This window comes from Carassius carassius, chromosome 40, assembly GCF_963082965.1.
Source record: "Carassius carassius chromosome 40, fCarCar2.1, whole genome shotgun sequence".
Classification (NCBI taxonomy): Eukaryota; Metazoa; Chordata; class Actinopteri; order Cypriniformes; family Cyprinidae; genus Carassius; species Carassius carassius.
This window is the reverse complement of record NC_081794.1, coordinates 12604028-12619985: the sequence shown is the minus strand read 5'-3', so window position 1 is coordinate 12619985 and position 15958 is coordinate 12604028. Positions and strand designations below refer to the sequence as shown.

The 15958-nt window shown below is 37.8% G+C and overlaps 1 protein-coding gene across 1 annotated transcript; it reads right to left on the bottom strand.

The window, feature by feature from the left end:
- Nucleotides 1–10671: 10671 nt before the first annotated feature.
- LOC132121842 (outer mitochondrial transmembrane helix translocase-like) lies at nt 10672–15533 on the bottom strand. Its single transcript, XM_059531593.1, has 6 exons — nt 15339–15533; nt 13057–13066; nt 11644–11732; nt 11431–11551; nt 11132–11340; nt 10672–10752 (listed from the first exon to the last, which is right to left on the bottom strand). Exons 1-6 carry the CDS (start codon nt 15531–15533, stop codon nt 10672–10674), a joined length of 705 nt encoding a protein of 234 aa, XP_059387576.1.
- Nucleotides 15534–15958: the final 425 nt, after the last annotated feature.

Below are 15958 nucleotides of genomic sequence, written 5' to 3'. Positions count from 1 at the left end.
CCCTAATGAGAGCAGCCCAGAAAATGGACCGCTGCTGGAGGAAAACAAAACTAGAGGTATTTCGTATTGCTTAGCGGGAAAGTAACCTATCCTACAGAAAAGCATTAATAAGCTGCTAGATCTGATTGCTTTTCATCTCTTTTAGAAGAAAACGAACATAACCCCAGGTATTTATTCAATACAGTGGCTAAATTAATGAAAAATAAAGCATCAACAACTGTTGACATTTCCCAACATCATATCAGTAATGACTTTATGAACCACTTTACTTCTAACATTGATACTATTAGAGATAAAATTGTAACCATTCAGCAGTCAGCTACAGTATCACATCAGACAGTGCACTATAGACCCCCTGAGGAACAGTTCCACTTATTCTCTACTATAGGAGAGGAAGAATTGTATAAACTTGTTAAATCATCTAAACCAACAACATGTATGTTAGACCTTATTCCATCTAAGCTCCTAAAAGAGGTGCTTTCAGAAGTCATAGATCCTCTTCTGACTATTGTTAATTCCTCATTGTCATTAGGATATGTCCCCAAAACCTTCAAACTGGCTGTTATTAAGCCGCTCATCAAAAAACCACAACTTGACCCCAAAGAACTAGTTAATTATAGACCAATCTCGAATCTCCCTTTTCTGTCCAAGATACTAGAAAAGGTAGTTTCCTCACAATTATATTACTTCTTAGAGAAAAATTGTATCTGTGAGGATTTCCAGTCAGGATTTAGACTGTATCATAGTACTGAGACTGCTCTCCTTAGAGTTACAAATGACCTGCTCTTATCATCTGATCGTGGTTGTATCCCTCTATTAGTGCTACTGGATCTTAGTGCTGTGTTCGACACTATTGACCACAACATTATTTTGCATAGAGTAGAACACTTTGTTGGCATTAAAGGAAGTGCATTAGCATGGTTTAAATCGTACTTATATGACCGCCATCAATTCGTAGCAGTGAATGAAGAGGTATCTGTCATGATTGGTAAACCGTGATCTTAGGGTTTTGCACTATGTGGGTGAAGTCAGTGTGTTACGCATCAGCACTGATTAGTTTGTGGGCGTCTCCGCTAATTGTCATCAGCAACAGCTGTCACTCATTACTCATCCCTATATATTGGCTTGTCTAGCGTCTTGTGTTTGTGAGAGCGATGTTTCATGTACTTGACTTATGTTTGCTTTCTTGAGTGTTTCTGCGTTGGATGTCCATGTCTCCCCGGAACCTCGTCCACTCTCCGCACATCACGAACAAGCAACATCTCTTACCTTCGGCTCCCTTCCCCGCAGTTCCTGTGTCACACTCTTCTGCTGCCAACTCATCTCCGCCATCCGGATCCCTCACTCACCTGCACCATCCTGGACTGTGTATTCCTTTCAGCGTCATCTTTGTGTCTTATTGTTGTCCTGTACCATTGTCCTCATTAAACCGTGTTAACTCGCACTTGCTTCCTGCCACTCCTTTCACCCAGTCGTTACAGTATCATATCGATCACAAGTGCAGTATGGATTACCTCAAGGCTCAGTACTAGGGCCATTACTCTTCACGTTTTACATGTTACCCTTGGGAGATATCATCAGGAAACACTGTGTTAGCTTTTACTGTAATGCTGATGATACTCAGCTCTATATTTCTTTGCGGCCTGGCGAAACATACCAATTTGAAAAACTAATGGAAAGCATAGTCGATATAAAAAACTGGATGATGAGTAATTTCTTACTGCAATTTCTGAATAAACAGAAGTGTTAATTATAGGACCTAAAATCTCTGCATGTAATAACCTAGAATGCTGTCTAAGACTTTATGGCTGCTCTGTCAATTCTTCGTCATCAGTTAGGAACCTAGGTGTGCTATTTGATAGAAACTTTCTTTAGAAAACCACATTCCTAGCATTTGTAAAACTGCACTTTTCCATCTCAAAAATATATCTATGTTCTCAATGTCAAATGCAGAAATGTTAATCCATGCATTTATAACCTCAAGGTTAGATTTTTGTAATGCTTTATTGGGTGGTTGTTCTGCACGCTTGGTAAACAAACTCCAGGTAGTCCAAAATGCAGCAGCTAGAGTTCTTACTAGAACCAGGAAGTATGACCATATTAGCCCGGTCCTGTCAACACTGCACTGGCTCCCTATCCAACATTGTATAGATGTAAAAATATTGCTTATTACTTATAAAGCCCTGAATGGTTTAGCACCTCAGTATGTGAATGAGGTCTTTTTACATTATAATCCTCCACATCTGTTGCGTTCTCAAAACTCTGCAATTTGATAATACCTAGAATGTCAAAATCAACTGTGGGTGGCAGATCCTTTTCCTATTTGGTGCCTAAACTCTGGAATAACCTACCTAACATTGTTCGGGAGGCAGACACACTCTTGCAGTTTAAATCTAGATGAAATACTCTGGTTTACACATAACATACCAATATGCTTCTTATATCCAAATCCATTAAAGGATTTTTAGGCTGCATTATTTAGGTAAACCAGAACCGGGAACACTTCCCATAACACCTGATGTACTTGCTACATCATTAGAAGAATGGCATCTATGCTAATATTAGTCTGTTTCTCTCTTTTTCAGAGGTCACCGTAGCCACCAGATCCAGTCTGTATCCAGATCAGAGGGTCACTGCAGTCACCTGGATCCAGTACGTATCCAGATCAGATGGTGGAGCAGCACTTAGATAGGACCTCTATAGCCCTGAAAGACAGCGAAGACCAGGACAACTAGAGCCCCAGATACAGATCCCCTGTAAAGACCTTGGGCCCAGTTTTAATGATCTCAATGCAAAGCGTAAAGAGCATGGCGCAGGTGCACTCAGGGCTTGTCCAAATCCACTTTTGCTATTTTAACGACGGAAAAACGGTTGGAGAACCCGGGCGCATGGTCTAAATGGGTTGACCCTATTCTCTAAATGAGTAATGGGTGTTTTTTGGGCATAATGTGCAATAAAACAATCAGAGTCTCATCTTCACTTCCCTTTAAAAGTCCAAGTCAAAGTCACCTTTATTTATATAGCGCTTTAAACAAAATACATTGCGTCAAAGCAACTGAACAACATTCATTAGGAAAACAGTGTCAATAATGCAAAATGATAGTTAAAGGCAGTTCATCATTGAATTCAGTTATGTCATCTCTGTTCAGTTAAATAGTGTCTGTGCATTTATTTGCAATCAAGTCAACGATATCGCTGTAGATGAAGTGAACCGAAACTCCATCGGTGACAGAATGGAGAAAAAAACCTTGGGAGAAACCAGGCTCAGTTGGGGGGGCAATTCTTTTTTTTGTGCAGAAGAATCATCAGTTTCCTGTGGTCTTGTCCTGGTGCTCCTCTGAGACAAGGTCTTTACAGGGGATCTGTATCTGGGGCTCTAGTTGTCCTGGTCTCCGCTGTCTTTCAGGGATGTAGAGGTCCTTTCTAGGTGCTGATCCACCATCTGGTCTGGATACGTACTGGATCTGGGTGACTGCAGTGACCCTCTGATCTGGACACAGACTGGATCTGGTGGCCACGGTGACCTCGGAACAAGAGAGAAACAGACAAATATTAGCGTAGATGCCATTCTTCTAATAATGTAGCAAGTACATAGGGTGTTATGGGAAGTGTTTCCGGTTCCGGTTTAGCTAATTAATGCAGCCTAAAAATCCTTTAACGGATTTGGATATTAAAAGCATATTAGTATGTTATGTGTATGCCAGGTTAAAGAGATGGATCTTTAATCTAGATTTAAACTGCAAGAGTGTGTCTGCCTCCCGAACAATGTTAGGTAGGTTATTCCAGAGTTTAGGCGCCAAATAGGAAAAGGATCTGCCGCCTGCAGTTGATTTTGATATTCTAGGTATTATCAAATTGCCTGAGTTTTGAGAACGTAGCGGACATAGAGGATTATAATGTAAAAGGAGCTCATTCAAATACTGAGGTTCTAAACCATTCAGGGCTTTATAAGTAATAAGCAATATTTTAAAATCTATACAATGTTTGATAGGGAGCCAGTGCAGTGTTGACAGGACCGGGCTAATATGGTCATACTTCCTGGTTCTAGTAAGAACTCTTGCTGCTTCATTTTGGACTAGCTAGTTTGTTTACTAAGCGTGCAGAACAACCACCCAATAAAGCATTACAATAATCTAACCTTGAGGTCATAAATGCATGGATTAACATTTCTGCATTTGACATTGAGAGCATAGGCCGTAATTTAGATATATTTTTGAGATGGAAAAATGCAGTTTTACAAATGCTAGAAACGTGGCTTTCTAAGGAAAGATTGCGATCAAATAGCACACCTAGGTTCCTAACTGATGACAAAGAATTGACAGAGCAACCATCAAGTCTTAGACAGTGTTCTAGGTTATTACAAGTGGAGTTTTTAGGTCCTATAATTAACACCTCTGTTTTTTCAGAATTTAGCAGTAAGAAATTACTCGTCATCCAGTTTTTTATATCGACTATGCATTCCATTAGTTTTTCAAATTGGTGTGTTTCACCGGGCCACAAAGAAATATAGAGCTGAGTATCATCAGCATAACAGTGAAAGCTAACACCATGTTTCCTGATTATATCTCCCAAAGGTAACATATAAAGCGTGAAGAGTAGCGGCCCTAGTACTGAGCCTTGAGGTACTCCATACTGCACTTGTGATCGATAGGATACATCTTCATTCACTGCTACGAACTAATGGCGGTCATATAAGTACAATTTAAACCATGCTAATGCACTTCCACTGATGCCAACAAAGTGTTCAAATCTATGCAAAAGAATGTTGTGGTCAATTGTGTCAAACGCAGCACTAAGATCCAATAAAACTAATAGAGAGATACACCCACGATCAGATGATAAGAGCAGATCATTTGTAACTATGATACAGTCTAAATCCTGACTGAAAACCCTCACATATACAATTTTTCTCTAAGAAGGAATATAATTGTGAGGATAACACCTTTTCCAGTATCTTGGACAGAAAAGGGACATTCGAGATTGGTCTATAATTAACTAGTTCTTTGGGGTCAAGTTGTGATTTTTTGATGAGAGGCTTAATAACAGCCAGTTTGAAGGTTTTGGGGACATATCCTAATGTCAATGAGGAATTAATAATAGTCAGAAGAGGATCTATGACTTCTGGAAGCACCTCTTTTAGAAGCTTAGATGGTATAGGGTCTAACATACATGTTGTTGGTTTAGATGATTTAACAAGTTTATACAATTCTTCCTCTCCTATGGTAGAGAATAAGTGGAACTGTTCCTCAGGGGGTCTATAGTGCACTGATGTGATACTGTAGCTGACGGCTGAATGGTTGCAATTTTATCTCAAATAGTATCGATTTTAGAAGTAAAGTAGTTCATAAAGTCATTACTGTTGTGGTGTTGGGAAATGTCAACACTTGTTGAGGCTTTATTTTTCATTAATTTAGTCACTGTATTGAATAAATACCTGGGGTTATGTTTGTTTACTTCTAAAAGAGAAGAAAAGTAATCGGATCTAGCAGTTTTTAATGCTTTTCTGTAGGATATGTTACTTTCCCGCCAAGCGATACGAAATACCTCTAGTTTTGTTTTCCTCCAGCTGCGCTCCATTTTTCGGGCTGCTCTCTCTAGGGTGCGAGTATGCTCATTATACCATGGTGTCAAACAGTTTTCCTTAACCTTCCTTAAGCGTAAAGGAGCAACTTTATTTAAAGTGCTAGAAAAGAGAGAGTCCATAGTTTTTGTTACATCATCAAGTTGTTCTGAGGTTTTGGATATGCCAAGGAATTTGGATACATCAGGAAGATTACTTAAAAAGCAGTCTTTTGTGGTAGAAGTGATGGTTCTTCCATACTTGTAACAAGAAGTAGAATTTACAATTTTGGCTATATGAAGTTTGCACAGAACTAAATAATGATCTGAGATATCATCACTTGGCTGAATAATTTCAACACTATCAACATCAATTCCATGTGAGAGTATTAAATCTAGAGTATGATTTCGACAATGAGTAGGTCCTGAAATGTGTTGTCTAACACCAATAGAGTTCAGAATGTCTATAAATGCTGATCCGAATGCATCTTTTTCATTATCAACATGGATATTAAAATCACCAACTATTAAAACTTTATCTGCAGCCAGAACTAACTCGGATATAAAATCACCAAACTCTTTAATAAAGTCTGTATGGTGCCCTGGTGGCCTGTATACAGTAGCCAGCACAAACATAACAGGGGATTTTATCATTAACATTTGTTTCTCTGGATAATGTTAAATGAAGCACCATTACTTCAAACGAGTTATACTTAAAGCCTGCCCTCTGAGAAATCCTGAAAACGTTGTTATAAATTGAAGCAACACCTCCAACTTTGCCTTTTAGACACGGCTCATGTTTATAACAGTGATCTTGGGGGGTGGACTCATTTAAAATAATGTAATCATCAGGTTTTAGGCAGGTTTCTGTCAAACAGAGTACATCTATATTATGATCAGTGATCATATTATTTACAAAAAGTGTTTTCGTAGAAAGGGATCTGATATTCAATAAGCCAAGCTTTATCATTTGTTTATCCATATTGCTTCTGTTTTTTATTTGTTGAACCTCAATTAAATTGCTAATCTTAACTTGGTTTGGACATTTTTTGTATTTTCTAGTTCGGGGAACAGACACAGTCTCTATAGTGTGATATCTAGGTGAAAAAGTCTCTATGTGCTGAGAATTAGCTGACCTGTGACGGGAGGCAGCTAGCAGACGGTCGGTTTAGCCAGTCTGTCTGCTTCCTGACCTGGGCCCCAGTTAGTCAAGTATAAACACTAAGACTATTTGCCATATTTCTAGAGAGAAGAGTGGCGCCACCCCAGGAGGGATGAAGACCATCTCTTTTAAACAGGTCAGGTCTGCCCCAAAAGCTCATCCAATTGTCTTTGAAACCTATGTTATTCTGTGGGCACCACTTAGACATCCAGCCATTGAGTGATGACAATCTGCTATGCATCTCATCACCACGGTAAGCAGGGAGGGGACCAGAGCATATTACAGTGTCTGACATCGTGCTTGCAAGTTCACACACCTCTTTAATGTTATTTTTAGTGATCTCTGACTGGCGAAGTCGAACATCATTAGCGCCGGCATGAATAACAATCTTACTGTATTTATGTTTAGCATTAGCCAGCACTTTTAAATTTGCCAAGATGTCAGGCGCTCTGGCTCCCGGTAAACATTTGACTATGGTGGCTGGTGTCTCTATATTCACGTTCCGTACAATAGAATCACCAATAACTAGAGCACTTTCATCAGGTTTCTCAGTGGGTGCATCACTGAGTGGGGAGAACCTGTTTAATGTTTTGATCGGAACAGAAGAACGGTGTTTTGACCCACGACTACGCTGCCTCACCGTCACCCAGTTGCCCTGCTGCAGGGGCTCTGTTTCCGGAACCGAACAATGTACAGGAATCCCTGAGCTAGACGCAGAGGTGGGTAGAGTACCCAAAAACTGTACTCAAGTAAAAGTAAAAGTACTTCTAGAAATATTTACTCAAGTAAAAGTAAAAGTACTAGTCTTGAATATTTACTTGAGTAAGAGTAAAAGAGTATCGGATTAAAAAACTACTCAAGTAGTTAGTTAGTTGTTACTTTGGGTCATATATACTGAGCCTATTTTTATTTAGATATATAGATGAAATGTATGTAATGTATGTGCACGTGTATAAATGTATATATTTCATCAGCCTTTACTCCAATTTATGTAATTTATTATAAAACCTTGTCTGTTTACTTAAGTAACAGATATAGGTGTCATGCCATAACATATTTTTAATACGACTGACTATATATTAAATGTGAATTTAACATTGAAAGTTAATGTGACATAAATATTGCTACTAATCTTTCATTGTTCAGAAAGAGAGCAAATAACAATTTATATTATTAAAGATCATTTTCACTGACAGTCTAGATTTCAATCACTCTCAGAAACTCCCATTAAAATCACTGAAACTGTTAACACTGTGAAATCAATATCTTAATATCTTAAGATTCGTACACACATCTGCACTTTGTTGTTTCTGACGAGAGAATTCGCCAGAAAGAGGTATTCAGTCAGTGAGCGAGTGAAGGAAGCATCGGCATTTTAGCGATGACTCATCTGAACGCCTCTGATTGGCCAATGCTTTAATAAGCCCCAAAGAATCATGTGTGATTGGTTATAATGCGCAGTGCTGTAAAAACGCGTCTGGCTCAGCGCCAGCAAGCGATCACAGATCTGAATTTAGCAGCTGATGATATGACTTGCTGAACGTAGGCTACTCGCACCGGTGTGATTGTATTAAAATTAATAAAATCTTAATCGGCTATTTTCTGTCTTTTGGAAGCTGCATTCAACTTGACTCCCCTCTGTTATAAGCCACACACGTACAACAAACTAATGTCACAGGTATCGTGTACTGTAATCGAATGTAGCCCAAGTTATTACCTGTTAAACAGTAGACAGCACACGCAGTGTTCATCTAATAAGGATCTCCATCGCTAGCAAATAATAGCCTTTGCAGATTTGCTTTCAATTCAGTGCAGTTCCATAGCCCCGTTTTCAACGCTGCTGATGTTAAACGTTACAACTCTGAGTGAACCGCTTCAGACAGGGAACTGAACGACTCATTCAAACTGATTCATGAATCAATTCACTCGTTTGCCAATTGGTTTGATCAAGCCTTTGAACAGAATTGACTCAAAAGAATTAATAATTCGCGAATGGGCATCGCTCATTGCCCAGAGAAAAGTAGACGGCGCGTTTGGAATAAACTGAAGCAGTTATAACATTTATTGCATTAAGATAAAGTAACGAGAGGAGCGTCGCCCACAGTAACGAAGTAAAAGTACAGATTTTTCCCCAAAAATTTACTCAAGTAAGAGTATAAAGTACCCATGTTTAAATATACTCCGAAAAGTATTAGTTACCCCAAAAAATTACTCAAGTAAATGTAACGAAGTAAATGTAACTCGTTACTACCCACCTCTGGCTAGACGTATCCAAAGCCGTATCTAGAGCCCTAACATTCTTACTGTCCTCAATTAAAGTTTGGATGTGTGTCTCTAATTCTGAAATCTTCTCTGTCAGCCTAACTATTTCCCTGCATTTATCACATGTGAATCCCTCATCAGCGACAGAGATAGATAAACTGTACATGTGGCAAGAGGTGCAAATAACAATAACAGGAGAAGCCATTACTCACTGTGCTTAATGAAATATTCTTACTGCGGTTGTTTGATGAACTTGTGAAAATCTGGATTGAGAGAGAGGAGAGGAGAAAAGAAAAACAGTGATAGGTTCGAATGAAAACGCTAATGACAAGCTAACGAGTGCTAACGCTTTGCAGGTGTACTGCACTCACGGATATAAAATAAAAGTGAATGATCAAAGTTAATCTGATAAGATTGATCGATAATATCAGAAATATGGTGTGAATTAAGTTATATTTTACCACTTTAAAAAAACAGAGAGTGATAGTAAGATAAAGATTCTAGAGAAAAAATAAAATAAAAACAGCTACACGGAGCTACAATTTGCTACAGAGGGTCAACAGGAAGTAGAGAAAACACTCCTTTTTTCTCTAAGAGCCAGTTAAAGAAGCCAGTTGCGCTCATGCCATGACGGATTTGCTATTTACACGGCAGAATTTGGCAAGCGCAAAGACAGAACACGTAAATAAATAAATATATATATATATATATATATATATATATAGCCTACAAAAAAAAATTGTATGCATTGCTATCCTTTAATTTTTCATATTTGGCATGTTTGTGTGCTGCTGTGCTCTGCTTAATAAGCAGCGTGTAAGCTCTTCAAATAACAAAGAAAAAACATTGTGCCAGACTTTAGACTAGGTTTGAGCTGGTCTATGGCGCAGTCTATTTTCAGCTCCTTAAATTAGCATTGTGCCAGCAATGCGCCTGAACATTGAACTTTTTTAGACCAGCACTCCCATGGGCGCAAAAATGAGTGCAAATGCATTTGCTAATTAAACGACATGGCGCTGGACGGGAAAATGCGAACTGCGCCGGACTGAAACTAGCAAACACACTTGCGCTGCGCCTTGCGTCGCATTGCGCCGGATGTATGATAAGGACCCCTTGTCTCAGAAGACCACCGGTACAAGACCACAGGAAACAGATTATTCTTCTGCACAATCTGACTTTGCTGCAACCTGGAATTGAACTGCTGGTTTCGTCTGATCAGATGAGAACTGGCCCCCCAACTGAGCCTGGTTTCTCCCAAGGTTTTTTCTCCATTTTGTCACCGATGGAGTTTTGTTTCCTTGCTTGCCGCTGTTGCCTATGGCTTGCTTAGTTTGGGGTCACTTCATCTACAGCGATATTGTTGACTTGATTGCAAATGATTCCACAGATACTACTTAAACTGAACTGAGATGATGACATCACTGAATTCAATGATAAACTGATTTTAACTGTCATTTTGCATTATTGACACTCTTTTCCTAATTAATGTTGTTCAGTTGTTTTGACACAATCTTTTTTGTTTAAAGGGCTATAAAGGTGACTTGACTTAAAGAAAAAATGGAGCCTAAAACTTCAGAACAAAATATACAAATATACCAAATTCAGTTCTGTATCCAATGTAATTGGAAACTGTTAAGAATTTACCATTTTTGGTGCTCAAATTCACACACACAAAATAGCGCAGCATCTCAGCACATCTCTCTAAGGTCACTTCCTGAGAACCCATCAGTCTGTTTTGCAATTTCATCAAAATCCACAGCATACTCCACCTTCAGAAAACAGAAAATGAATCTTTCATTTCTGGTAACATTTGAATAACCTGACAATTCAACGAATAATGTACATTCTCATTCTTTAAGATCAGTTTTACTATGTCTTCCCTCTGCAGTCTAAATACACACACAACAAATGATCATTAATAGTAAAATGATTTAATAGTTAGTGCAGTTTCAATAGTTTCATAAAAATTAAGTTATTTAAAACCGTCCAAAATACAGAGTCTTCCACTTAATACCACATTATATGAATTAAAAGAGCAAAATGAACCATAGATTTTAAAGTGATCCATATACTGTATACACATGAAAATTAGAGGCGTATGAGACAAATGCAAAAATAAAATATAAAAAAAACTGTAAAAATAAATACGCATTTACCAATCTCATCAATGAAGATAACAGAAGGTTGTAACTTGATGGCCAGTGAAAACATTGCTGCAGCTAGTTTCTGGGATTTTCCATACCATTTGTCAGTGAGAGTGGAAGGCTGCAGATTAATGAAGCGGAATCCAGCCTCTTTGGCGGTAGCTTTGGCTATAAGAGTTTTCCCACAGCCTGGAGGCCTATACAGCAACACACCTGAGATAAAGATATGCAAACCACCTCAGAACAAAGTGTGGAGTTTAGTTAGGAAACTCTTTATGGAAATATTTCCATCCTATTGCCTACCTTTGTGTGGCTGAAGAAGCCTGGTTCCTTTAAACAGATCTCTGTACTGGATTGGAAATATAACGGTGTCTCTCAGTTCAGTTATGACTTCATCCAGACCTGCAATGTCATGCCATGTAATCTGTGGACACACATAAATGATTTGTGTTACTTGCCTTGATAGAGACAACTAATTACTGGTAGATAAAGTCATATGGTGACTTCATTCTCCACCTGCATAGTCAATGGATCCAGAAGATAAGCTGCAATGTTCATCTCATATTCAGAAAGCTTTACTTTTCGGCACTTCAATCTTTTTTTGCCTGTGAAGGGACCAGGGACGTGCACAGACATTTTGAGGGGCTGGGGCTCAAGTGAAATAAAGGGCACTTCTCATAATTAGGTTTTTTTTTTAAACAAAAAAGTATATATATATATATATATATATATATATATATTAACGCAACTCTGACTTCCTTTTAAAAAATTTTTTTTTTTTAAAGTTAATTAATTTTATCTTCCTCAAACTCACGCAATTGTTTCATTTTCAAAAGATGTCTACAAAATAATCAGTTCACAGAAACCATGGTCTCCTTAGTATTCACTAGGTTTATAAAGCAACAAAGGAAAGCAATCCACAATGTGCATGTTTTGAAAACATTTTCTATGCTACTAGTTTCAAGTATATATGAAGAGTTCAGATGCAAAAGCCTCTAAGTGCCATCTGAAATTTTCTTGAGCTTTTTTTTTCAAGCTCGTATTTAAGTTCAGTAATTTAACTTAAATGACAATTAATAGGTAATTTTCATTGCCAGTAATGTGAAATAAGTGAACATAAACATACAAGCTTGATAAAAATGATCATTATTGAAGGAAATTTCAGATGGCACTTAGAGGATTTTTCATCTGAACTCTTCATATTTAGAATAACCTAAATCAGTGGTTCCCAAACTTTTCCATTCCACGACCCACCTAGACAAGTGTAATCTATTTCATGACCCACCACAATATTTGAGGAAAAAAAAGGTTGATATTACTTTAAGCCCAATCTTACTTAAAAGTTTGATGACAGAAATGAAGTATTTAAGAAAAAAAAACTTTTTATTTTAGAGTAGGCCTACACCTGAAAAAAATCACTATTAATATTTAAGTTTTAATTTTTGTTTACAGACTTTAGAATATGTAGTGTCCATAAAAACGTTAAACAGGCTCACTCCAGTGAACTGTAATCTGCGCTGCTGTGTTTTGTTGCAGAAAATGCATTCACGATCCTTCCGTGTGTGTCGGTGAGAACGGAGCACAATCCAACACTTTTTTTAGAAAAAGCATAAGAAGCAAAGCAGAACTATCTAAAACTGTTTGGAGATTAAAATAATTGTGAAATAGGTAAAAAATAATAATAAACATGTGTCTCGTTTTAAATAAACAAAAAAAAAAAAAACTGGATGACATTAAGTTCAGGCAGAAATTTATTTTAGCAATGGTTAAATTAATGTTCAGCAATATCTTCAAAAGATTTCTGAACTTTGGCAAATTTTTCTCTAAAAAGAGATGATACGTCAAGGAGTATTGCATTATTTTTTTGTGCATTTTGTTATGTGGAAATGTTTAAATCTTGTAGTGTTACAATTAACCCTGCGTTTGTGCACTGCTCACCCTGTACATGTGAAATGCTTTTTACAAACCGTTTCCCGAACGAAAAAAGTGCACAGAGCTCAAACGGACGATAGAAATGAATGAACATGGCCTACCTGAAACCGTTTTCGTAACATTTGTTTTCTGGTGTATGCAATCTCATGCGGAATATAGTGTATTGAAGTGAGCAAGTTTTTCTCTTTTAATAATGCGGACCGATTGAACCTTTTAATGACATTGCTCTGAGACCTTCACTGTTATTACAACTCGTGCGCGCCCGCGCTTCAAAACACGCAAAGCACGCGGACTTAATTGCAATTCGAAAATCACACTAAGGATATTGCAGTCCTTATTAATGTTGGTGGGCTATATCATTGTGACGAGTGGGTTCCCGGTTCCCGCCTCCTCCTTCCCGTGATTGAGAAGTTTTTAATGTGTTAGACTGGTGCCGAAGCCTGGGAGGAAGGAGGGACGCGCTGCCGAAGATCCCTCGGCACTGAGGTGAATCCGCAGTGCCATCGAGTAGGGCGAAGGAGGATGCTCGAGGCGGTGGGCTGGAGTGAGTTGCCGGGGAGACGGACGCTCCTCTTTTGTATCCTTCCGATCTCCTCCGTGGTTCTCGAGACTGGTGAGTCGAGCAGGTGTCGCTCAATTCCAATCACTCCACCGGCCTCGCACCGTTCCCACTCGTCACTTTCGTGCAGCCCTAGACTGAACTGTGTGTGTGTGTGTCATTGAAACGCAAATTTAGCTGCAGCCAAGTGACTTTGTGCGACCCACCTTGTTCCATTCTGTGACCCACAAGTGGGTCGCGACCCACAGTTTGAAAACCCCTGACCTAAATAACTGCATCAAACAGAGGGGCGTGTTTTACTAATAATTTGTTTATTTTTACACAAGGCACTACATCGTTTTAATTATTTTGGTGTTATCAGAATACATAACACTTTAAAATTAAACTTACCAAAATAATTGAGTAAAAATTCAATAAAAGCCAATGTCATGTATGTATTTGTGGTGGTATGGAATACTATTTTATAAAGGTTTCGAGGAAATAAAAAAAGTTAAATTACTTAAATAGTTAATTAATAAATATTGTTTTTTTAAAGTTTAATGTTAACTTATTTCTACTCAGTTTTATTTATTAATGTACCAGATGTACCAGACTCAGATTTACTACATTTTTTAGAGTGTATCCTCCATCTGTTTGCATCTGTAGATTTCTTCTAAATTCACCAATTTAGATTTCTAAATTTCAGGGGAAAGACTCTTGATGTAAGTCAATAACTGGGGACGTTCTGTATGCAAATTAGGCGTCAACTAGTTAAAATGCGCACATTTGCATCTAATTGACAGGGAAATGCAGGTAAATAGGATAAACAAAATAACTAAAGCATATCAACTGGTGGTGATATATGCTTATTTTATTAACTTGTTTTATTACATGGCTTGGTTGAATTCCAATGTAGAATGCGGTCTGTTATAACCAACAGACCGCTGTGCGGAGTATAACAGACCGTTGCCATGAAAAACAGAGCGTTGCTATGGACTCACAGGATTCTAACCGTAGACACGGAGTGGACTATTTTCTTTAGCGGAAGCAATACAATCGGGTTTAACAATCGGGGGAGAGGGAGAGGGAGCGCTTCAGAACTCCTGACCTGATATTTATATACTATATTTCAATAAATATATTTGTTTGACAGGGCAGCTGTGTGCAAACAGAAATATATATTATTTTTCAAAAATAAAAAAAAAAGCATCCCAGAAAAAAGGGCACTTTCTCTCCAGGAATAAAAAGGGCAGGTGCTCAAGCCCCCTTTCATGTCTATGTGTGCACGTGCCTGGAAGGGACAATAACATGTTGCTGGTACATAAAATATAAATCCCCATAAATATGACATTAAATTATGACATTTCATGAAGAACATTTTCCTGCTATTAGAATTTTAAAGCTAAGTATAATAAGAAATATTTTACTTTAGCTTAAACATTTTATGGAACTCTCACCAAACCACCCAACACTGTTCGACCCATCTCTCAATTCTGAACCATTATGAATGTATTCTTCCATCTTTATCTCATTCTTACCTAAAACAACTACATCTCGATGTGTAATTGCATTTTTGTTGACCTAATTCTCTCATATATCCATTCCAGAACTATTCTTTTTTATTTTATTAATTCTTCAGCCCTATTGAATCACACAAATCCAGTGATAATTCAATTTGAACATTTTCATGAAATTTACTGAAACCTCTAATTTGCACAACTGCTGAAATTAAACTGCATACCTGTTTTTGTGCCTCAGCTTGCTGTTTTCTTGTTGGATCAATAGCATCAACCATCCACTTTACTGTAAAAAAGGTGACTGCACCAAATGTACCAAATGCTGCACCAAATGCTGTGAGGCGAATGATCAAACTTATGACCTTATTGTGGTTTAATGGTCGAATGATTTTGTCAGCAGTAATCTCTTTCAGTTCCATCTTCTCATAGTTATCTGAAAAATAAAAATAAATAAATGTATGAAATGAACATGCTTTTCTTGTGTTTGGTCATTAAAATACCCATGAAAAATAAATGTAGCCTCAGTGTGTGCATAGTTAATTTATAGCAGGGGTATCTAATTCTGCTCCTATACTTCAAGTTTTGACAACAATGCTTTGCGCATGTGTACAGCCTTTCAAAGTATACTACATTTTCACAGCAACACTAGCATTCAGCACACATGCACTAAAACCAACATCCATGTCCAGTGTTTGCACTATTTCTATTCAAAAGTTATAATCATAAAAAAACAATCCTCTGCCCCTGAGCATCCTTCCCTTGAGGACCAAATCATTAGATTTTTACATCTTGCTAACTCAGAGGTTTCCTTAAATAATCACTTTCAAGTGGTATTAAACAAGCC

Excerpts from the sequence above, each read along its gene's own strand:
- LOC132121842 (XM_059531593.1), bottom strand. The coding sequence starts at position 15,533 with ATGGAACTGAAAGAGATTACTGCTGACAAAATCATTCGACCATTAAAC. Across the intron at positions 11,552-11,643 it reads TGGATCCATTGACTATGCAG|ATTACATGGCATGACATTGC; the intron begins GTGGAGAATGAA and ends GTGTGTCCACAG. Across the intron at positions 10,753-11,131 it reads TTGATGAGATTGGTAAATGC|GTGGAGTATGCTGTGGATTT; the intron begins GTATTTATTTTT and ends TGTTTTCTGAAG.